Genomic DNA, 24,496 nt, shown 5'->3' with positions numbered 1-24,496 from the left:
TTGCAAGCTCTAACGCTATGGGTTGGTTTGTTTGTTTAGGTGCTATTTTGCAAAAACAACAGAAGCTTTCAAAAAGATCCTTTGATTAAAAGTTCCATTTTTCTCACTAAGCCACTTGGGGTGGGATAACAACTTTACAGAAGAATGAAAAGGTACAACAGAGCAAACTGTTTTGGTAGGGTATGGACACCAGGTTTACTAGCTTGTTGACCCACCTCACTTGTGGCTTTCATTTCTATACTGCCCAAGAGCATCGTTGGCTGCTGGCTTGAATGACCTCAAGTCTAAAGTTGCTAGGGAAAAGCTAACTTCCCATCACCTACCTAGCATCCTCAGAGCCTTCTGTAGAAAACCTAAGGGTTTCAGTTCTGTGTGGAACCCACAGGTCATCTGCCTGGTAGAGCCAGGAGAAGGACGCAGAACTGTGGCAAATAAAATGGCAGTGCTGAGCACCCAGCACCCAGCTGAGACCCATGGGCCAGATGGCTCCCTTGACCACCTCTTCTCCTTTGCTTTGGGGAGGCAGGATTGGCATAGGGCACACTTTTCCCTCTTTGTGGGGGGATAAGGAAAGAGGAAGATTAAGTGAGCTGCCCCACCTTTGAAATGAGATTAAAAAAACAGATGTATGAGTGTTTTGACTATATGCATGTGTATGCATTATCTGTACCCTGAGTTCAGAAAAGGACATTGGATCCCCTGGAACTGGAGTTGCAGGTGGCTGTGAGTCACCATGTGAGTGCTGGGAATTGAAACCAGGTTCTGCACAAGAGCAGCAAGTTCTCTTAACACTGAGCCAGCTCTCCAGTCCCTCAGAGCTCTTAAAGCCCACATTCACCCAGTCAATGGGAACTCTCTCAGGGACGAGGCCTTCTAGGCACCAGCAGAGATTCTTATGTATTCCAGCTGCTGAGAGCTCAGGGACACTAAGTCTACTTGGTTTTTTTGTTGTTGTTTTGTTTTTTTTAAATATTTCTTATTGTTTATTTATTTTATGTGCACTGATGTGAAGGTGTCAGATCCCCTAGAACTGGATCTTCAGACAGTTGTGAGCTGCCATGTGGGTGCTGGGAACTGAACCCGGGTCCTCTGGAAGAGCAGTCAGTGCTCTTAACCGCTGAGCCATCTCTCCAGCCCCACTAAGTCTACTTGTAACAAAAATAAAGGCCATTTGGGTAGGGAAGCGTCTTTGGGCCTCTGAAGTCACAACAATGACACAAAAAAAAATGTCATTTTTTGACACGGTTCTTGAGCACAAGTTCTCTGTCAGCAATACCCTCTGTCGTCCTTTCCTGAGGACACTGAACAATCTGTAGGATTTCACTTTGGTGCACTTCAGACAGGTGTCTATGGCAGTCACAGTGTTAAAGCAAACTAAGTGGACAGCTCAGGCTGTTCCTACCTGCGATAGCTCAGAACTGCTCTGCTAAGCCAGATGTTTTTTAGAGAGGGGTAGGGGTTTCAAGACAGGGCTTGTCTGTGTAGCCCTGGCTGTCCTGGAACAAGATGTGGACTGGCTGGCCTCAATCTGCCTGCCTCTGCCTCCCCAGTGCTAGGACTAAAGGTGTGCATCACCAACGCCCATCTCATTTCTTTCTGTTGTCCTAAAGTCCAATCTCTAAGCACGCACCTTCTGGGAGACCCAACCGCCTCTCACCTCTAGTTTGTTCCAAACTCCGCTTTAACCTCTAGAGTTACCAAGAGCACTTCCTGCTTCTTCTTTCACCCTGAATAAGACTTTTTTATTTTATTATTTTTTTTTTTTTTGAGACAGGGTTTCTCTGTGATTTTGGAGCCTGTCCTGGAACTAGCTCTTGTAGACCAGGCTGGTCTTGAACTCACAGAGATCCGCCTGCCTCTGCCTCCTGAGTGCTGGGATTAAAGGCATGCACCACCACCACCTGGCTTGAATAAGACTTTTAAAAGGAAAGATCGGCCCAGGGAATCCCCAAAGAGACCCCCTGCACTCTTCTACGTGTAAGGAAGCTCAATAATGAAATGTTCTGCATTCTAATCAGTAAGAAACGCTCATTTTCTCCAGTCAAACACCTCAGTGGAGCCATTCAATCTGCTTCCATGTTTTGTGTCTCTCTCCTGCACCACTTCTGCATTTATAAGTTGGGATGTGTTGGCACCCTCTCAGCCAAACCCTGGCAGGGCACACACCCCATGGGGAGTGCGAGTACAGCCGTGGAGCGCCAAGCCGACCGTCCTTGACAAGTCACTCCCTCGTTCCATTAGCTCGAGTTCTCCTCTCTATGGAAGGAAGGAGGGAAGAAATCGCTCTTACAAAGACTAGGGGAAAAGAAGTAACAGCAACTGAGCACTGCTGGGGTACCTGTTTCTCAGTGAAAGAAATACCCCCCCAAACTGACCCAAAGATTAGTGGTGTCTTCCTGGTAGGCCCCTATGGGACTTGGACCCCCCAAAAGCCTTGGAGGTCTACCTTCTTTCCCTTCACCAGGCCTGGCAGAATGACTAGCACTAATACCCAAGACAATCTGAAGGGTGCCAGCGGCAGCACAGAGGAGCCACTGTGTTTGGAGAACCCTGGCAGGGTACCTTCCCAGGGCCACCTCATCTCTGCCTTCTGATCCCTATGAAAAGGGAAGATGTAGCCCAGTTCTGAAAACCTCATGCTTCAGAAGAAGGCCTCAGGCCTAGGGCCACACCCAAGGCAGCCTGGCCATGTCTGGAGGGCAGGTCCCATCCACAGACTACCTGAGGCCCAGGTTCTCAGAGACTTCACTCTGCCTACAGGCAGAGCAGCCGATACCTGGGCCTCAGGCCTCCCTAGAGTACTGTCCTCTCTACCTCATGAATTGGCACCTTCTCTCCCAGCAAGCCTCAGGGTTCACACAAAATACAGAGCCTGCCCTCTCAGCTCTTGACAACCCTCAATGCTTCCTACACAGCCTCCACTTCCAGGGCTCTGTGGTCAGCTGGAAGAGATAAGCATTTGTGACTTCCAGAAGTGCTCCCTGCCACTCTGGCTCTTTCCTGCCTAGACCCCTTGGCTCGTGCCCCTTACCACCGCTATAGTCCCTGCAGCTGACTAGCACTCTCCCTGCACCCCTCCTGCCTGCCCCCACCTCTCTGACCCCTGCAAACAAGCTCCTGCCCTGCCTCCCTGAAGCTCCCAATCTGTGCTCTTGCCAGACTTAGTCACCGGGAAGGTTTGACTCACTTGAAGCTGGCAGCCTGCAGGGTAGAGCTAACTCAAAGGGTGGGTGGGAGGTGCCAGGCAAGGATGTTCTGGACGATCCCAAGGTGCTCCTGTTTACTAGGCACCCTGCAGAGGTCTGTGACAGACGCATGGATGGGGGAATCCTTTGCCAGCCAGAGCTGGCATCCCACCCTACCCCTCAAATCTGCCACTGGCCTCTAGGGCAGAAGACCCTCCAAGAAGAGGCGGCGTTTCATGGAAGATGCCTCTACCTGGGAAAAAATGCAAACATTGTGTGGAGACCAGTAATGCATGTGCCTGTGCACATTCCTTTGAGAAACACGCCGCTCCCTGAATCCCTCACGCCAGCCCCAGGGATTTCACAGGCCTGGTCACTCTGCACATGCCACCTGGTGCTTCCCCCAGAACTCCTAGCTGTGAGCAGTGGGAAGGGGTGCGACAAACACCCTAGTTTCATTGTTCCCCAGAAAGAGGGGACTAATTATTTGCCTACACTCTGGAGTGCCCAGGGAGATAACAGTGGCCAGTGGGGTGGAGAGGGTGGGAAATTGGGGGGTGGGAGGAGGGTAAAAGAAGAGAGAAAGAAAGCCACAGGATATATTTCAAAGTTTCTCTAGCAATTTGGAGGCGGGGCAAGAAAGCGCTGTCCTGACGTGAAATCATACAGAGGTCAGGACTGGGTCTCCCACCCTTGTGAGAAAGCGGTGAATCAGGACGGTTTATCAAACGATCATTTTTTTTTTTTCTTTTGAAACCGGGAGGCAGCGGCTTGGACAATTCTGCAGATGTGCTTGATGAGTTAGGGACAAAAATGGCCCTTCTTTGCCCCCCTCCCCTCCCTCTCTAAGGGCTCCCATCAGGGTTGCTTCTCCCTCCACTGCCTCCCGGGCCCTCCCCTCCCTTCTTCAGTGGTCAGCTGAGACCCCCACCCACTGCTCGCTTTTGTACTCTTGGCCTTTGGACATACTGACAGGGGCCTTTATGAGACCCCAATCAAGACCCCCATGTCACAGGTACCTAGTAGAGACACCAGACCTTTTCAAACAAGGGACAACAAGGAAAATCGGCTGGCCCATTGTCTCTCCTCTGTGCTAAGTGAGATGAAAGGGGCCCGCAGCCCCCTCCCCATAGCCCGCCTGCCAATCACCTCTAGTTATTAAGGTCACAATGTGTAAATTCTTTTGACCTGCACCTAATCAAAGATGCACCGGCCCTTTCAAATCCGAATGGGGAGGAGGGGAGAGACTCCCTCCCATAAACCCAGCAAACTCCCTCAATAAAATTTCTCTCTGACTCCTTCTTTGCTTCCCATCTCCACCCCCTCACTTCTCTTCATTCCGCCCTCCTCACCACTAGCTTCAAACACAAATGACAAGCCCTGGAATTACTATCCAAGAGAATCCAAAGAGGACTAGAAAGTTTTATTCAATTCTCTTTAAAGAAAAGGTTTCCAGACATAGTTGGCCAACAAACCCAGAACCTAGGCAGTTCTGTGGCTCCCATGCCAAATCTTTCCAAATGCCAATGTGGTCCCTGGCTCTTTCCTGGGTCCTAAGCCAGCCTCTCTTTTCTTGTACTGAATGACAGGATAACCCTGACTCTGAGCCTTATACGTGCCCTCATGTTGTCAGTGAGCATCTCCGGCTCAGACCCTAACTCTAAACTGATGAATGGCTTTGCAGGCTGGGGAACTAACTAACAGAGAATAGTTACTGGTAACGAACACTGCGTTAGTAAACTACAAGGTATGAGCACGCTGAGAAGCGGACTCTGAGGTTGCTCCCCTGCCCCGTGCATTTCAGACCAAAGCATGTTTGTCTCAAGACTTCTTGTCTGGGATGGGCTGACCTCACTAACTCTGTGATAGGGAAAAAAGCCAACAGCAAAACAAAACAAGAGTAAAAACACTGTATCTTCAAGAAACATTTCCAGAGAGATTGCTGTTGTTTTATCCCAAGACATAAAAATGCCTGCAGTGGGAATAGAAGCCACAAGTTCAGCCCTGGAGTGAACTCTGGATAGAAACTCTAGTTGACTGCCTCAAAGGGCCTTCTCCACCCCATTTCTGCTGGATGTTTGAGCACCTGACTCCATGATGTTCTGCTCTTAATCGTTCTTTAACTGAAAGTCTCACCCAAGGCATGCACTGCTCCCCCCCAGCAATCAGGAGTTCCAGCTGCCTCAATGAAGCTTCCCCAATCAGTTTTGGCTTCTTCTGGATGTTTGATGCTCTGCTATCTGTCTGCTGCTTCTCTATATCTATCTTTATTTACAATTTATTATATATATATGTATGTGTGTGTATGTATATATATGTATATATATGTATATACACACACATATATAATGCAGTTTTTCCTCAGGGGAGAGAAAAAAGAACCACAGGGCAGGGCAGACAGTAGAGACTAGAACAAGAAACAAAAGCCAGTGGGAACTTGAAAACAAACTTTCTACAGTTAGGAAAGAGAATGTAGTCGCTGGGCTGTGGTGGCACACTCCTTTAATTCCCAGCACTCGGAAGGCAGAGGCAGGAGGATCTCTGTGAGTTCGAGGCCAGCCTGGTCTATAAGAGCATTAAACAAACAAAAAAAGAAGAACATTTCTGATGCGTTAACGCCTCAGTTCTTCCCACTTTACTGTTACAGATGACCTTCCTCTAGGGATGCCAATCATTGTTTTCCTTCTATTCTGGTAGGGGAAGGAGATCAGGCTAGACCAGGACAGCTAACTCTGCAGCTGCAACAGGGCAGCAAGGATAGCAGGAAAGACAGAAGCAGCTTGTAAAAGCAGAGCCTCAGGGGGAGTTCTGCTGAGTGGAATGGATGGCTGGGGGTGGGGTTGCAGAGTGCTTGCTACACAGGCCTGCTGAACTGAGTTCAGTCCTGGTAACCCATACTGAACAGCTCAGCAGTTCAAAACACTGGCTGCTCTACCAAAGGAGCTGGGTTCAATTCCCAGCACCCATATGGCGGCTCAAACTCTCTGCAACTCAAGTTCGATGGGATCCAACACCCTCACACAGAGATACATGCTAGTAAAACACCAATGCACATAAAAAATAACAATAATAAAAATAAATCATTAAAGAAGAAGAAAAAGGAAAGAAGAAATGGAGGGAGGGAGGGAAGGTAGGAAGGAGGGAGAGAGGGAGGGAGGAAGAGAGGGAGGGAGGGAGGGAGGGAGGGAGGGAAAAGTCAGATGTGGTGGCACATCTGTCATCTTAGCATGTTGACAGCGGTGGTGAGATGGAAGGCAGAGTAAGCTAAAGCAAGGCCTACAGCGGTAGAAACGAGAGACTATGCCTTCCTTAACAAGGTGGAAGTTGTCCTGTGACTTTGTACTTGAGATCCTGCTTGCACACCTGCCGCCCCCCCCCCCACCCCACGCAAGGGAGGGGAATTTCAGGGTCATGCACTCTGTGCTGATTCTTCTCTGTGGACCTATAGTAGGTCATAATATAACAGGACTGGATGAAAAGACTATGCCAGCAATGAATAGTTAAATCTGCAGCAGCCTATTAGGGGACTGTACTCCTGAGAGTCCAGAGTTTGAACTTGGCACTAAAGGCCTTATCAAGGGCAAGGCTTGAGCTAACCTCTCTTTTGAAATTCCTTATCTGAAAGACTTATGTATATTGTTCAGTGGTGGATCACTTGCTTAGCATGTGTAATGTTCCATGTTTGATCTCCAGTACTGAAAAAAAAAACAGTCTCAAAATTCCTTTCTTTTAAAGATTTATTTATTATGTATACAGTGTTCTGCCTGCATGTATCTCTGAAGGTCAGAAGAGCGCACCAAATCTCAATCCAGATAATTATGAGCCACCATGTGGTTGCTGGGAATTGAACTCAGGACCTCTAGAAGAGCAACCAGTGCTCTTAATCTCTGAGCCATCTCTCCAGCTCTCAAAACTCCTTAACTGAACCAGGAATGGTGGCTGTGGTGGTTTGAATGAAAATGGCCTCCACAAGCTTATAAAGAGTGACATTATTTAATATGTGGCCTTGTTGGAGGAAGTGTCACTGGGGATGGGCTTTGAGGTTTCAGATGCTCAAGCCAGACCCAGTGTCACTCTCTTCCTGCTGCCTGCCCATCTAGATGTAGAATTCTCAGCTCTGTCTCCAACATCATGTCTACCTACATACCACCATGCATCCCACCATGATAATGGACTAAATCTCCGAACCTGAAAGTCAGTCCCTGTTGGAAGGAGGCCTCTTGTTGGTTCCCAGCCACCCGGCTAGCTTAGACAGGAAATAATCACACAGTAACTGTATTAATTAAATCACTACTTGGCCCATTAGCTCTAGCTTCTTATTGGCTAACTCTTATATATTAATTTAAGCCATTTCTATTAATCTGTGTATGCCACATGGCTGTGGCTTGCCAGGTCAAGTTCCGGTGTCTGTCTCCGGCAGTGCTATGTCTCTCTGACTCTGCCTCCTTTCTCCCAGCATTCAGTTCTGTCTTCCCTGCCTACCTTAGTTCTGCTCTGCTATAAGTCCAAAGCAGTTTCTTTATTCATTAATGGTAATCACAGCATACAGAGGGAAATCCCATATCAAGTCCCAATTAAATGTTTTCCTTTATAAGATTTCCCTTGATCATGGGATCTCTTCAAAGCTATCCTAACTAAGACAGTGGCAAATGACTGTAACCCCAGCACTTGGGAGACAGAGACAGAAGAATCAAGAATTCAAACTTGAGCTACATGAGAACCTGCCCTTCCCCTCTCAAAAAGTCCCGTGTTTTGAATTTGAAAATGGGTCTATGGTAAGGCACTATGTATACTAGCCCCTGTGTTTCATCCTCAGCACTACAAACAATTTAATTTTGTTTATGTTGTTTTGTTTTGTTTTTCGAGACAGGATTTCTCTGGGTAGCTTTGGCTATCCTAGAATTCACTCTATAGACCAGGCTGGCCTCGAACTCACAGAGATCTGCCTGCCTCTGCCTTCTGAGTGCTGCGATTAAAGGTATGTGCCACCACCTGGCCATAAAATTCTTAATCTGTAAAGAAGGAAGGAAAGGACATATGATAGCAACAGGTAGAAAGAGGTACATTTATCACTTGTGTGGTCAGAGGCAGAAAGAGCCACATCTTAGCCTGTCTTTCAACTAATGCCCCACACAAAGAAAGCAAAGAGAAGCCTGTAGCTATGCAGTGTTTTCTATTACTGAGGTCCATTTATACTCAACATCTGCCCACCTTCCCTCAGTGCTTCTCCCAGCCTTAAAGTTTCTTACTGACTTATCAGCTAGAAAAAAAGGCAACGTAAAGCTTCTCGCCTGCTGTTCTACTGTGTCAGTGTAGCAGGTGGTAGCTACCATTGTCTAGCTGATCTGCAGCACCACCATACCATCCAAGGGCTGCACACTCTAATGTCAATAGCCTAGAAGCAGAATGCTACGAGGAGCAGAAACAAGGAGCGCGAGAGAGGACAAGGACTCGCGGCACCACGCTCACTCAGGCCATCAAGCCCACTCCCTAACCTTAGGAGAACACAGATAGCACACCAGGAAGAGCCCTGGTTCTAATGCCTTCTCACAGACAAGTTGATGCCATTAGGACACAAGCTGACCAGCCCTCAGCTGGAAGCTCCAGTTCCCAGGACCTGTGCGCATGCTTCCTAGAGTGTTCTGACTATAGACAGTGCTACTGTTCTCCATCCCACAGCAATGTTCTAAAGCTGGATCATGACTTTGCCACAGTAACGAACAAAGAAGAAAGCAAGACAAGCTAAATGGAGCCAGAGACAAATCTGAATAAGAGAAGAATCACAGAAAACTATGGTTTTAAATTAATTGTGTATGTGCTCTTGAATGAGGTGATGTTAGTGTGTATATAAAACCCTGCGAAGTCATTCTTCAGTTACCATCTACCTTGTGTTTTGAGACAGTTTCTCAATAGGCTAGACCCACCAAGTGGGTCAGGCTACTAGCCAGTTAGAGTTAGTCCAGGTGATCTCCTCAGTGCTAGCGTTGTAAGAATATGCTGCCACACCCAACCCCACTCCCACCCCTTTCTTCTAACATGGGTTCTGGATATCAAACTCAGGTCCAAAACAACTGAGCTGTATCCCCAGCTTGCGATTTTTTTTTTTAAACATTTTTATCGTGTGTGTGTGTGTGTGTGTGTGTGTGTGTGTGTGTGTGTGTATGTCTGTGTCTCTGTGTATGTGTATGTGTATGTGTATGTGTGTAAGGGCATGAAGTGTCCTTTGTACCACAGCATGCATGAGGAGGTCAGAGGACTGTTGCAGGGGGAGGCCGCTTGTTGTCCCGGCCGCCCAGAACCAAAATAATCACACAGAAACTGTATTGATTAAATCACTGCTTGGCCCATTAGCTCTAGCTTCTTATTGGCTAACTCTTACATCTTACTTTAACCCATTTCTACTAATCTGTATATTGCCACATGGCAGTGGCTTACTGGCAAAGATTCGGCATGTCTGACTCTGGCGACTCCATGGCCTCTCGCTGACTCTGCCTTCCTCCTCCCTCACTCAGTGTAGTTTTCTCCGCCTACCTAAGTTCTGTCCTATCAACAGGCCAAGGCAGTTTCTTTATTCATTAATGGGAATCACAGCACAAAGAGGGGACTCCCACATCAGAGGACAGCTTGTAGGAGTCCATTTTCTCCTACTATGTGGGTTCAAGGGATTGGGCTCAAGTCATTAGGCTTGATAGCACCTTTGACCACCTAGTCATCTTGCTGCCCTCAGCCCTGTGATTTTTTTAATTCTTTCAGTCTCCTCAAAGATTCTCTCTCAGCCGGGCAGTGGTGGTCACACCTTTAATCCCAGCACTCAGAAGGCAGAGGCAGGCAGATCTCTGTAAATTCGAGGCCAGCCTGGTCTACAAGAGCTAGTTCTAGGATAGGCTCCAAAGCTACAGAGAAACCCTGTCTCAAAAAACAAAAAAACAAAACGACTCTCATTACTTGAGATTGTCTCCTGCAAAGTCAGACCCTGCGGATCATTCTGCATGTTAGTGTAGCCCAACCGGAGCACCATGTCTCTTCCCCAGACTTCTTGATGCTTGTTCATGCTTTCTGTTTGAAATGAAAATGATGAAAAAGGAAATCTACAGAAAGCAATTTCCTGGGCCAGCACCTCCTGGCCCTTACCTCCCTCCTGCTTCCATTCCTGTGCCCTCACAGCGCCTCAGCTGGCCGTCTGTCTCTGACAGGGTGACACAAACCAGATTACACACTATAACCTACGAAAAGGTCATGGCTGGAGAGAAGCTTAGAAAAGAGGCAAGGGTGGGCCAGTGAGATGGCTCAGTGGGTACTGGGTCCCATCACTAGGACACACAGCAGAAAGAGAGCACCACTTTGACAAGTTGTCCTCTGACCCCACACATGCACCACACACAGACTAACAGATCCACGAACTAATTCATCAGAAAGAAAAGAAGCAAGAATGTTACATACTCTGCTTTAACAGGGTACTCCAGAGCAGAGAGACTATACATGCAGCAACAGGCATGCTGTTTTGTTTTGTTTTGTTTTGTTTTGTTTTGTTTTGAGATAGGGTTTTTCTGTGTAGCCAGCTGGCTGTCCTGGAACTCAAGACAACCACCTGCCTCTACCTCCTGAGTGCTGGGATTAAAGGTGTGCACCACCACTGCCCTCAGGCAGACATTTCTTACACAAGACAGGAAGGGAGAACCCCCTCTTCCCAAAACCTCACAATCTGAAATTTCTAGATAGAAATTTCTAGTATTTCAAGAAAGTACTAGAGAAGCACAAGGTTAGCCTTGTGATGATATCCAATCTATTTACAGAACGGGTCTGAAGAAAGAGCCAAATAAATCCATTGCTTTTGATAGTGCGTAAATACATTCTTTTTTGTCATCTTGCACAGAAAGATTGATAATCAACACAAACTTCTGTAATTCACAACATTTGTACATGCAGCTAGCTCCCATCACCATTCCAATGCTGGGGAACACATGGATGCCCATCTCCTTCATGTATGAGAAGAATGTCTCAGGTCCTGGGGCTCAAACCACACCTGCCAAGTATAACAACACAGTCATGAACCCACTGAGAGTCACAGACACAGGAAGCTATTGCACCAGCAGGATTCCTATTCCGGGCCCTAAGCTCAAGACCAAGCAAAGCATATTTGTCTGTTCGGAACTTAGAGGAGGGGAGAGAGACAACTGGCTCCATGACCAGCCAGCAAGAGGACCCAGGAACTAGCAGTCAGAAGATGGAAGCAGTAGTGATGAGGGGCTAAGGAGAGGCCTTAGAAAGAAAATGTAAAATGGAATAAAGAACCTAAGACTTCTAAAGTGACATTAAAATCTGCCAGGATGGCCTGAGAACCACCTAAATGTGGGAGGATAGGGTGATCCCACCACCCCAACATGACCCTCCGCAAACATATCCTGCTCCTGATCCAGTCACCGCCCCGTCATTGGCCTTTTCACTCACTCCCAGTCCCCACACCACTTAAAGCTCCATTGGCTCAAGAAACTAAAGGCACGTGTCCTTCCTGAAGATCCCTATTCTGGCTGAGTGTCACAGCTAACAGGTGGAGAAATCTCCTTAAACATATGAGCACCATCCTGACAAGCCACTGGGACGGATCAGTGCTGTAAGTTAGGCAGGGCTAGAAGCTTCCGCTCCACCATCAGGTTCCCCTTTAGCCTTGACAGATCAAACCCCAAGCCGAAGCAAGCTACAGAGATCAATTCTGTCTCTAAGCCAAAGGTCTTCACAGTGAGGGACCAAAGCTGCCCTGCGTGAGCCTCTGCTGGCTGAGTCCCAGATTAATCACCACCAGGCAAGGGCTGAGCACCAGCCTGCAATCCGAGCCTGGGCAACACCTGCAGAGGGGTCTTCCCAGCACCTCCCTCATGCCCTCTGGGCAGGACCCCAGGGCATGAGGGTGTCCACCTGTTGGCAAGGCTACCTGGGAGGAGTAGGTGACATTCAGCTAGCTTCCACCTGACAGATAAGTCATGGTGATTTGAGTAGCTTAGTGAGGTATGGAAGAAATATGTAGTCTCACACAGTGAAGCCAATGCCCTAAAAGAAAGAAAACCACAGCTTCTCAACAGAAAGTGCAGTGTTCACTCAGTGAGGGAAGGATGCCTTAGAGGTGTGAACTCACTGGATGCCTTGTGCGTGTGGCACACACACTTACTGTTTGCAGACCAAGAGAAGACTGACAGTAAAGAAAAAGACAACAGGGATGTCTTCAAAACCCTCCTGCTGCCCCATATTCTGGAGAAATGAAACTTCAATGCAAATGAACTCCTTTTTCCTCTCTCTCTCTCTCTCTCTCTCTCTCTCTCTCTCTCTCGATTTTTTGAGACAGGGTTTCTTTGTAGCTTTGGGGCCTATCCTAGCTCTTGTAGACCAGGCTGGTCTCGAACTCCCAGAGATCCGCTTGCCTCTGCCTCCCGAGTGCTGGGATTAAAGGCGTGCGCCACCACCGCCCGGCTACATTGTACATTTTTTGTAGATGGTGACCCCTGAGTACAAGTGTCATGATGCTAAAAGGGCTAAAGGAGGAAAAAGAGAAGCATGGAGAGTCACATCTTTAGAAAGGTTGCTTCCAGGTCCAGAGAGATGGAGGTATCCTTCCCACCTGCCCATGGCCCAAGGGAACAAAATGTGGCAGAGGGCAAAGAAAAGTACAGGCCAGAGAAAAGGAGCTGGAGCCCCAAGAGCACCTTCATCTGAGGAATGATACCCCAGCTGTCATAGCCTGTACGCCACAAGCTTCACCCCAACAACTCCCTTTGAAGCTCCGGCTACAAGCCAGAGTTAGGATAGAGCAGTGGCTACAATTACACACTTGCTTGGGGAAGGGGGTGGGTGCTGCATGTGACAGGCCATGAAAGGTCCCAGCCTATAAAACAGCCTGGAAAACAAACCCTTAATTTAAATGTTAATGAAAGTGCTGTGGCGACTTCAGAGGCTTCCTGGCTGCTCAGAGAACAGCTACACGGTCTCAGAATTTATGGCTCCCCTTTACCCTCCCACCTCCCTCTCTCACCCACTGAAGTTTAAAGAGGAAAAGGGGAAAAGAGAGAGAGAAAAGGAAGAAAAACACCCTAATTTTAACATTAGCACCATGCTTCCACCTTGGGATGTGACTGCTGAATTATCTGTCAGTAGAACACTGATCAAAGAAAGATAAACACAGGCACACTGCACACAGCAGCCAGGGCAGCACAGAGGAAAGGTGGCACAGGTGGGGACTTCTGATGGCAGGTGGTGCAGAGTAGGAGGAAGGACACCGATCCCACACTCTGCAGCTCTCTCTTTGCATTTTAGTTTTTAACTGACACTCGGAGCTGTATAGATCTATAGGAGACAGTAAAATATTTGATACGTTTATACAGGATATTAGAAACCTCCCGACACCAAAGCATGGTGGTGCACTCCTCTAACCACAGCAGGGGAGGCAGAGACTGGCACATCTGTGAGTCTGAAGCCAGTCTGCTCTACAGAGGGAGTTCCAAGACAGCCAGTGTACACTGTGAGATCCTAGCTCAAAAAATTAAAGAAAACCTCTGACTCTTGCAGTAATTTTGAAATGTATCATAAATCAATGTGGACTAATGCTACTTCACTATAACAATAGCAACACCAGGATCCATTCTTCTCGTCCACTTGTTTCCCTTGGGTCCTCTTGAGCCGCCACCTGAGAACTAACCATTGCACCACCTACCCATCTGATTCTCCCATCTAGTTCAATAAGCCAATAAGATGATAACTTTTGTTTGTTTGTTTAGTTTTTGTGGGACAGGGTCTCACTGTGTAGCTTTCTGGCTGTCCTGGAACTCACAGACCAGGCTGACCTTACACAATTAAGAGATCTGCCTGCTCTATGCACAGATAACAATGATTCTTAAGTAGTACTGGGAAAAGAATGAAAGAACAGAGAAGTAAGAGGAGGAGGAAAGAATTGAGGTTGGAGAAAAGGGAAGATATCAGAGACAGAGGAAGAATAGCAGGGAGCTGGAGAAATGGCTCAGCAGAAAAGAAGGACCTGAGTTTGATTCCCAGCACCCATGTCAGGTGGCCCACTGCTACCTGGGACTCCGGCTCCAGGGGATCCAGTGTCTATGTCTCGCGCTCTCTCTCTCTTTCTCACACACACACACACACACACACACACACACACACACACACACCTGATGAAAAAGAAAAATAAGTCTAAAAGAAAAAGCTACCGACACTGAGACTGGGAATGGGACTGGATCTCTGCTGGCAGGGACACAGCCTCACTGCGTCAACTCTGAACACACATGGTCTAGCCTCCTGTAGTGGCTGGCCCATTGCCATTTGTAGTGTTTTATTTAAGGCAATTTCTTTTAAGTCAGTTCTTGACAAGTGAGCCAACACATCTGCCAGGCAAGAAGTTGCTCCTAAAACTGGATTCTGAGCCCGCCAGGCATGGAGGGGCTGGAGTTTCGGCCAGCAAGCAGCTCATCACAAGTCTCACTGTGCCGTCCTGCCCTGAGGAACCGAAACCAACCCCAGTATTTGGTCCTTGGTATTGATGACTATGATGTTCCACGAGGCTTGAATGTGCATAGGCAGTGAACACCAAGATGGAGAGCAGAGCCCGAAGATTCATCAGGACTGACGCAGTAAGATGCCCCCACCACACACACTGATGCCTGACAACGCATCACATTTCCAGCTGGAGCCGTGGGCCACCTAGTATGACTCAAGGCTTCTCTCTTCCTCCAGCCACACCAGACCCTCCAGTGTCCTCCTGTAAACTCTGACTCTCATCTTCAATGGACACCCCCTCCTGTGTCTGGCAGGCTCACAAAGCAGGACAAGAAGACACTCTTGCCTAACTCGGCAGGCCTTCGTTCCTCAGGCCCCAAAGGAGGAGGAGGAAGAAGAGGAAGGAAGGAAGGAAGGAAGGAAGGAAGGAAGGAAGGAAGACCCTTAAGCCACCATAGTCCACCTGAGCCCCCAGGAGGAGTTAAGAGATGGTGCACTACAGTCATTTTGTTCCCCTTTCTATAGCATCTCAAGGCTGGAGACCCCCTTCATGTACAGCAGTTCATCACCAACCAGAAGGAAAACCTACAGACAAACTCCTCACATTTGACTCTTCTCCCCCTCAAAGCACTGACTGAGCTATGGTGCCCAGGTCCAGAAAACAGCAGCAGCGCGGAGAAGAGAATCAGAGGAACCCACACTGAAACTGCTTCTTTCCAGCTCTCAAACTGTCTGAGCACACTCCACATGCAATTACCCTTCAGTAAAGAAAGATGTACTTCAGCAGGCTAGCGATGGCATCTACCACACAAAGCACACTGTAAAGCCTGTAGCTGCTGAACAAACACCCTGCTCTCCCAGTACCGCCACCCACTGCCAAACGGTGCAGAGTGCTGGCTTTCCTTCCAGACCCACCCTCACCCCTGGGATAAATGAAGCAAGAAGGAGCAGCTTCACCATCAAAACCCCCCAGAGGCCACAACTCACTTTACAGATTTGAATCGGCACATTTCATGCAGACTTGGACTAATCCCCCCCAAAACAAACAGGCCACCACAGAACACAAAATTACATTGTATATTTAATAACACAACTAAGTCAAGTTTCTACACCTATACCACTCATATATTTCCCTGATGACAGAAGCAGGAGAGAAGGGATTAAAGCCCAAGAATGTGGGGAAGCCGTCCTGACCACACTCGCCCACACGGCAGCAGAGTTGCTCACTGAGAGGCAAGGGCTCTACCAAGTACCTTTTTTTTCCTCCCTTTCAGGAAAATAGATATGTTGTCTTCAAAAAAAGGGAGAGCTACATATTTATCTCCCTTTTCCTTCCAAGCAAACATAGACTCATTTCAACCCAGGCCCCAACTGCAGGATGAAGGGGTCCAGAAAACCAAGGGCCTATGTGTATGTGTGTTCCCAGAATGGCAGAAGCGTTTACCTGAGTAGGTCCGGGGCCTCTCTCACATGTGGCCTTCCCCACCAGGCCCTATGTCAAGTCTGGACACCAAGCAGTGTTTCCAGGCTCCCACAGAGGCTTTCAAAGAGCCTGGGACTGGAGTTACAGATGGTGGTGAGCTGCCATGTGGGTGCTGAGATTGGACCTGGGTCCTCAAGAAGAGCAGCCAGTGCTCTTAATCACTAAGCTATCTCTCCATCCCACTTTTATAAAGGATTGAGTCTTATAAATAGTTTTGAAGGACTGGGTGTAGTAGCGCACACCTTTAATCCCACTTCTTGGGAGACAGAAGCAGGTGGATCTCTGTGAGTTTGAAGCCAGCCAAAACTACATAGTGAGACCTTGTCTTGAAAACAACAAAAACAAAAATTTTTAAAAAAGTTTTGTATTGTTCTTGAATATTTACTAACTTCATTCAGGTAGAAATAACTTAAGTAGTAATAAAATATATTAATCTGCACTAGTCATATAAAAGTATTCAGAGTCTCTTTCGGCCATCTTTCTGTGCAGTCACCATGGTACGTATGAATGTCCCGGCTGATACGCCAAGAGCATTAACAATGCTGGGAAGAGAGTCAGACGCAGGTCCTCATCACGCCCTGCTTAAAGTCACCGTCCAGTTCCCAACTGTGATGATGAAGCACATCATAGTGATGAAGCTGGGAAATCATAGTGAACCTCACAGGCAGCGAGGTTGAACAAGTGTGGAGTGATAAGTCCTAGATTTGACGTGCAACTCAAAGACCTAGAAAAATGGCAGAACAATCTGCTCCCATCCCATCAGTCTGGCTTCATTGTTCTGACAATCTCAGTAGGCTTCATGGACAAAGAGGCAAGACAAAACACACAGGAGGGGAAATACTGGGGTTCTTTTTCTAGACATATAAAACATGGAAATAAAAAGCCTCCATGGACTGTAAAAAAAAAAATACTCAGAATTCACAGTGACCTTAGGAGCTATATCTGAGATCATGTATAATGCATTTCTGCCACCCAACTGTGGAAGTCACAGACGATTGTTCTAGGAACAGTGTGTACCTTTTTTACTTCCTCTTGTTCACCCAACGGTGAACCTCCTCTACAGAACAGGCCTCCATTCATAAGACCTGAGTCTTGACAACAGGATAAGAAGGATGGGTAGGAATCAAAGGGAAAGTCCTTCCTTGCAACCTTTCTTTGAAACCTACTATTTCTTTTAGCATTTTTTTCGAGTAAACATAGCCTTGAGCTGGGCAGTGGTGGTGCACACCTTTAGTTCCAGCACTCCAGAAGCAGAAGCAGGCAGATCTATGAGTTCAAGTCCAGCCTGGTCTACAGAGTGAGTTCCAGGACAGCCAGGGCTACACAAAGAAACCGTCTCTAAAACAAAAAATAAAGTAAGCAAACATAGCTTTGAGCACACAATTGGTATTAAATGTCACCTTCTACAACTGCTTACAGATGAAAATCCCAAACCCACAGAAAGAAGGAAAAGTGATGGCTAGACACAGGTCAGGATTCCTACTTTCTCTAATTAAAAGTGACTCCTGTTAGGCCTGGAGTCTGAGGTTCTGTATTTTATGCTGAAAGTGCCTGAGTACAAACATGTGAAAAGAAGAGGGAAAAACCAAGAGCATCAACAATAAAGTGCACAGGACAATAATAGAGAAAGCACAGAGCAAGGTCTCCTGGCTGCCCAGATTCCTCCCAACTTCTCAAGGAAGCAGCAAAGGAAAATGGAGGACTTATCCTTAGAGGTAGTGGCTACTCACAGCCCTTCATGCTATTCATAAGGGTCCAGCGCCATGTCACTCGGTGATTGACAACACATTCAACAGGACTAGTAGCAGGGAGGTGACACAAGGCAGCCATTGAGGATCACTTCAAAAGAAAGAGAAAAAGGAAGAGAGATTCCTGGGGAGACTCTACCTCAAGAAGACTACAAAAGAGCAGTGTGACTGCTGGGCAGACGGGCAGCAGAAGCCCAGGGAAGCCTAGGAAATAGGCTTGAAAGCAACTGAGCAGGAAGCGGATGCTTCATTAGATGAGGGAGCTGACGAGCTACTACAAGACTTAGAGCTTTTCAGTCTTCAGTAGATAAGACGGTGAGGGAGCTGATATGTGACTATAAAAAGTAGAGCTTTTTAGTCTTTGTACTTTTGTTTTTCTTTTATTTTTTTATTTTTTTTAAATATTTATTTATTATTATGTTTACAATATTCTGTCTGTGTGTATGTCTGCAGGCCAGAAGAGGACATCAGACGTCATTACAGATGGTTGTGAGCCACCATGTGGTTGCCGGGAATTGAACTCAGGACCTTTGGAAGAGCAGGCAATGCTCTTAACCACTGAGCCGTCTCTCCAGCCCTATACTTTTGTTTTTGAAACAAGGTTTCTCTGTGTAACAGCTCTGGCTGTTCTGGAATTTGCTTTGTAGACCAGGCTAGCTTTGAACTCAGAGATCCTCCTGCCTCAGGATTAAAGGTGTGAACCAGCACCGCCCAGTTTATATATATATTCTTTCAGGTCATTGTCACGGTAATCTAGTCATGTCTGTAAAGACAGCACAGAAAAAGGAAATGATTTGCCTAGAGCCACTCACTAGCAGCAGGCAAGGAGACCCATGTCTCCTAGACTGCTCTAAAGAGCAGACCTTGAAGATGAAAGTTGTTACCTCCTGGGTTAAAAGAATAGATGAATTTTTTTGTTTTGTTTGAGACCGGGTACTCTGATGCAGCATTGGCTGGTCTAGAATTCACAGAAACCCACTCTGCCCCTGCCCCTGCCCCTGCCCCTGCCCCTGCCCCTGCCCCTGCCCCTGCCCCTGCCCCTGCCCCTGCCCCTGCCCCTGCCCCTGCCCCTGCCCCTGCCTCTTGAGTGCTTCCTAAAGACGTGCTCCAGCATGCCCAGCTGGATGGATGGTTTTTTTAAAGGCTCAAAGTCATGGACAAAGTTGTCAGAGATGGACTTAATAATACAGAATAAAGATTCTATCCCAGTATATTCTTTGAATACACAAAAAGAGGGGGACAATAATTACCCCAACCCATGTCCTGGATGTCTAGTTTAAAGTCAGAATCCCCAACACAAGCTTTTAAGAGAGTCCAACCTGAGTTTATTCCTGGGACTTAGATGGTGGAAAGTCAAAAATAACTGTTGTTCTCTGACTTCCACATGTGCACCACGGCACACACACATGCACACACATGTGCACCATGGCACACACACATGCACACACATGTGCACCATGGCACACACACATGCACACACATGCACTGACGCACTCACATGTGCACCACGGCATGCACACATGCACACACATGTGCACCATGGCACACACACATGCACTGACTCACTCACATGTGCACCACGGCACACACACATGCACACACATGTACACCACGGCACACATACATGCACACACATGCATTGACGCACTCACACAAATAAATAAATGAAATAGAAACAAGAGTCTGCCAGGCATGGTTATTGGGGGCTGTGGACCCCCAGACCCTGGATTTCCTATAAATAACTTGTTTTTCCAATGCGTACAGCTGCTCTGAGCAAAACAACTTGTTTTCCTGTGTTTGCAGTTGCTCTGAGCAGGAGACCCTCGGGAGTTCTTGATGGCCAGAGTTTCTGGTGGGGTTGGCTGGGGCGTGGCTTTTAGTTAATCTCTATATAAGCTGCCCTGGCACACAGTAAAGGGGGCATTCTTGGTATTCTTGTCTCAAGGATGACCCGTGTCCCCACGTCTCTGTGTGCCTGTGTGTGTGTGTCTGTGTGTATGTATGTGTCTAAATCTCCAGGGCCCTTGCCCGAGACTCACAGGCGTGTTGCTTTACACATGGTGGCTCACTCCTTTAATCCCAGACCTAGGGAGGCACAAGTAGGCAGAGCTCTGTGAGCTCCAGGCCAGTCAGGGCTCCATAGTAAGACCCTGTCTCAAAAAACAAAGCAAACACGGCTGGGTGGTGGTGGAGATCATGCTTTTAAGATCTCTCTGAGTTCAAGGCCAGCCAGGTCTACAAAGTGAGTTCCAGGATAGCCAGGACTGTTACACAGAGAAACCCCATCTAAAAAGAAAAAGAAAGAAAGAAAGAAAGAAAGAAAGAAAGAAAGAAAGAAAGAAACTAAAACAAAAACAAAGCAAACTCAAACAGAATTCAATACATCATCTGTGAAATTAAGGAAACTTCACAGTCAACACTAAACAGCCAGCCAACAATGGACAAAATACTCATTCAAGACTAAGAAAACACAACAAGGAGATTGAAGAATAATGTTAAGAAAGCATTGAGGGACCCAAAAGGGACTTAGCAGAGGTTTTTCACAGAGAGCAGCTGGCTAGCAGCGGCTAACAGCTAGAAGTGTAGTATTCAGGGAACAGTCAGAATAACATTACAATGTCATGTCCTTGCCTGTGGTCAGTCTCCATGTTATGTCCAGAAAATTAAAACTCAGTTACTCAGATCTGAAATGCCTCTTAATGAGGAAGGTAAATTCCATTCTCAACTTCTCTTATTGACACCATAGGTGTTCTGCGGTCTTTCTTTGTTGAGAAGTGAGTAGAAGACTATAAGGCTGAGGTGTAGGGAACAGCCCATATATACACTTCAGCCTCAATGAACATGGAGCAAGTACATGGCCAATCTCTAGCCAGAGTCCCTTCTACCAACAAGCCTACTCCAGCCTCCTGAAGCCAAAGCTGAAAGTAATCACCAAGACAAAGTCACCAGCATACTTATCACCTCCCACTTGCCTCCCTTTAGTCCCCACACATACAGTCCACAGACACACGAGCCTGGCTAATCAGCTAATAAGCTTTCAGAGGGTGCGTTAGGAAGAAACTGCAGAGAAGACAACGCTGCCCAGCTCCATTCTTCCCCCCAGAGCTCCCACACTTGGCTTCTCCACTCCCTGCTGTTCTTCCCTTTCCTCCTTCCTAAGATGCTGGAATGATTTGTTCTAAAAAGCGACAGGTTTATAGGTTAGCGGACACCTCTGCTCTGTGGAATTTTAATTAACTTCTCCCATCGTCAATATGCTAAGGAATGGGGTCTCCATTCTCTGGGGTCAGCAATGTGTTTCAGGTCCTGCTATATCAGCCGTCAAATTGAAGAATTAATGACGTGGCTAATCAGCTCTAATTCTTAGGAAGGAAAAAATTGAAAGGGAGTTGTGGAAGAGAGCAAGAGGAGGGGTACAGGCTCCATGAGGTGAGGAGAAAGAGGCTGAAGGGGGCTGAGCAAAAGGGCACCAACTTGCTTATAAAAACAAGCAAGTGACTTAATCAGGTGGAGTTAGGCAGCCCTATTGCTTTCCCAGGTCCATTCAGGTGGGATGAGAAGCATCAAGGAAGTACACACAGTTAGACCCTACTAACTTCCATTACAGTTCAACTACAGAAAAGTGTCTGAACCCCACTGAGGAAGAGAGAGGCCCTGCCTTGGTTCAAGATAACCTAGGTAAGTCCTAGAGCAATGGTTCATCAGCTAAGAGCCTTGACTACTCTTACAGAGGACCTAGGTTTGATCCTCAGCACCCACATGGTGGCCCATAACCATCTGTAATTCCACTCCCAGGAGATCCAACACCTTCTTCTGGCCTCAGGGGCACTGTGTATCTATGTAGTATACAGAGATACACACAATCAAAATACCCGTACACATAAAATATTTTTTAAAAGGCCTAGGTAAAAGTACATGATACATCTGAAAGAAACGGTCTTCATGAAACTTAATATTACATACAATGATTGTTAGTCAATAAAATATTTTTAATAATAACAAAGATAACAGAAGCCAGGATGCAAAGCTCACTGGCTCATGTTTCTCCAGTTTTAGTTTTTTTTATTTTGCTTTTGGATGTTTTGTTTTGTTTATTTTGTTTCCAAGATAGGGTCTCACTCCGTAGCCAAGGCTGATCTGGAACTGACCTTATAGATCAACCTGGTCTCAAGTTCACGGTTAATTTTCCTGCTTAGCCCCTTAAATGCTGGGATTACAGGCATGAGCCAACATACCTAGCCAGTTAAAGCTGAAGAAACAGCTGCATTTAGTGTCTTGCACTTGAAATCCCAGCCATTGGGAGGCTGAGGCAGAAAGATCACTAACTAGTTCATGGCCAGTCAGAGCTACATAGTGAGTTTTAAACTGGTCTCAGCCACACAAAAAGACTTTTTTCATTTGTTTTTTATTTTGTTTTTTGTTTAAAAAAAAAAAAAAAAGAGTGGCAGGCCTGGCGAGATGGCTCAGCAGTGAAGAGCACTGACTGCTCTTCCAGAGGACCTGGGCTTAATTCTTTACCCACATGGTGGCTCACAGTGATCTGTAACTGCAGTTCCAGGGGCAGCACCCACCCCCTGGCCTCCATGGCACAGACACACACGTGGTACAACACCCTCTCCTGGTCTCCATGGCACAGGCACACACGTGGTACAACACCCTCTCCTGGTCTCCATGGCACAGGCACACACGTGGTACACAGGTCAAACTACCGTACAAAGTAACAAAACAGAGCTGCACTTCCATTACAGTTGTCACTGTTTCTGTCCCTCACATACAGACCAGGGCCCAGGCGGCAGGCCCAAACCCCTCCTCTCCTGATACCTAGAGCCTGTAAGGGATACTCCAGAAGACATTTCCAGGGGACGAAGCAGAGATGAGTCACAACAGCAGGTTAGCTGCTGCTGTTACTCTCAGGTATACTGAGAAGCCTTTGCTTTGGAGCAACCCCAAAGGACATCTGCTCCAGAAAGGTAACACTGACCCCTCAGCCACATTCCAGAATGGTATCTGTGCCTTAACATTTCTCTTGGGATGCTCAGGAAAGGTTATCTCAGTTCCACAAGTATGTGAAAAGACCTCAAGTCTCTGGAAAGTGTTTAAATCTCCAGGAGACCGGTTCATAGAAACCTAGAATATACTAGGGAAAATTTCTCTAGCTTATCTGACCTAATGAAATTCTTGCATGAGACAAAAACCCAAACATATCTCCCTTACCTGAGTAACGGGCTGATGGCAATGGACCAGACTCGGTCTTCAGTCTGGATGGTGTGTAAGCACTGCCCCAGCCGGCCCGAGGCCAAAGGCCATACCTGAAAACAGGAGAGGAAATGCTCTTGTTGGCACTGCCTGGGACTAGAAAGAAGCAACATACACCAGGTGGGATGAGTGGGACCAGGAAGGTGCGGGAATGGAGAATCCTTTCTCTCCTGAAGACAGAGCTCAGGGTATCAGCAGAGAGGCCTCTCCAGCTTCTGGTTCACCTACCACAGCGACATACCTAACCACGCACCTTTCCTTCCACCTGAGAGCCCTTAATTCCTAGCTGACAATGAGAAGATGCAGAACCCCTGTGTGAGCTCTAAATAAGAAAGGGGAGAGAGAAGTAGCCTCTCTCTCAGAAACTTCCTTATGTTTGTGGATCTTCCTTTCTCCTATCTTTCACCAAAACTTTGCTTTAGGCACACAGGGAGAGACAGGAAGATCAAGGTCCAATCTGGGGAGACATTATACTGTTAGAGGGGTCAAAAGAAAGCTACAAAACAAGGGAAGAATGGAAAGGAGACTTCAAAGTGAGAAGGTGGTGTGCTGTTGTTGTTTGTTCATAATGCCCAGGACCCAAAGCTATTCATGTCAGCAGGGAATTTAGCACCTAGTGTCACCAAGAGTAGCAGAAAAGCTTAACTGTTTTAAGCCTCCATATCTCCACAGGTTAAAAATATTGCTTGGAGCACACTATCTGGTCCCTATCAGTCAGGAATGCACATTAGCAGCCACTCTGGGCTTAACTCTAATCAACACTCCCAGGGCCTCTCAGCAGCAGGAGCATTTAGAAATGTCCCATTAAGCAACCGGCTCCCCCTCACCTCGCCCTACCCCAGATGACACACACAGGGACATAAGCCTCTAGCCAAACAGAAAGGAAACCTCAAATGTACAGGGCTCTCCCCAGGGCAGCCACAGAGGGATCCCATGGCAGCTAGATGGATCAATGACCTCTCAAGGTCCCTGCAGAGCTATAAAGGGGAACACACCAAACTCAGGCAGGACCTTAGATGGAAGAACTTAAGAAAACATTCCTTCAGTGTAAGGGGCAGGTGATGGAATGGGGGTGGTCTTGCCTTCTTAGGGTCACATGGTATCTCTTCCCTATAAAGGAGAAAGTGTTTCTTAGGATTTCTGAGTATGATGAAGTGGGGGATGGGATGATAGTAGGAGTAATTTTCCCAAAACTAAGAAAATAAATTTAACAAGAATACTCTGGATGAGGAGAACACAAAACAAAACAAACCCTCAATATTCCCTGTAAGGCTGGTATTCCAGCATCTGCTTTGTACCTGACAGTCAAATCCTTGGTAATAGGTAGATGCCCT

The 24,496-nt window shown here is 47.1% G+C and overlaps 1 protein-coding gene across 4 annotated transcripts in view; it reads right to left on the bottom strand.

Annotated features, from left to right (window-relative positions):
- Positions 1-24,496, bottom strand: part of Fbxw4 (F-box and WD repeat domain containing 4) — an 87,710-nt gene that overhangs the window by 33,729 nt on the left and 29,485 nt on the right. For all 4 annotated transcript variants that reach the window (XM_041660720.1, XM_041660722.1, XM_041660721.1 and 1 more), the window contains exon 5: positions 23,121-23,215. In XM_041660720.1, coding sequence (XP_041516654.1) covers positions 23,121-23,215 — 95 coding nt within the window. The remainder of the gene's footprint in view (positions 1-23,120; positions 23,216-24,496) is intronic.

The sequence above is a fragment of the Microtus oregoni genome, unplaced genomic scaffold (assembly GCF_018167655.1).
Source record: "Microtus oregoni isolate MIOR12 unplaced genomic scaffold, Mior012 000012F_ref0000307, whole genome shotgun sequence".
Classification (NCBI taxonomy): domain Eukaryota; kingdom Metazoa; phylum Chordata; class Mammalia; order Rodentia; family Cricetidae; genus Microtus; species Microtus oregoni.
Note: the sequence above shows the minus strand (reverse complement) of the source record. Positions and strands in the feature narration are given on the sequence as shown.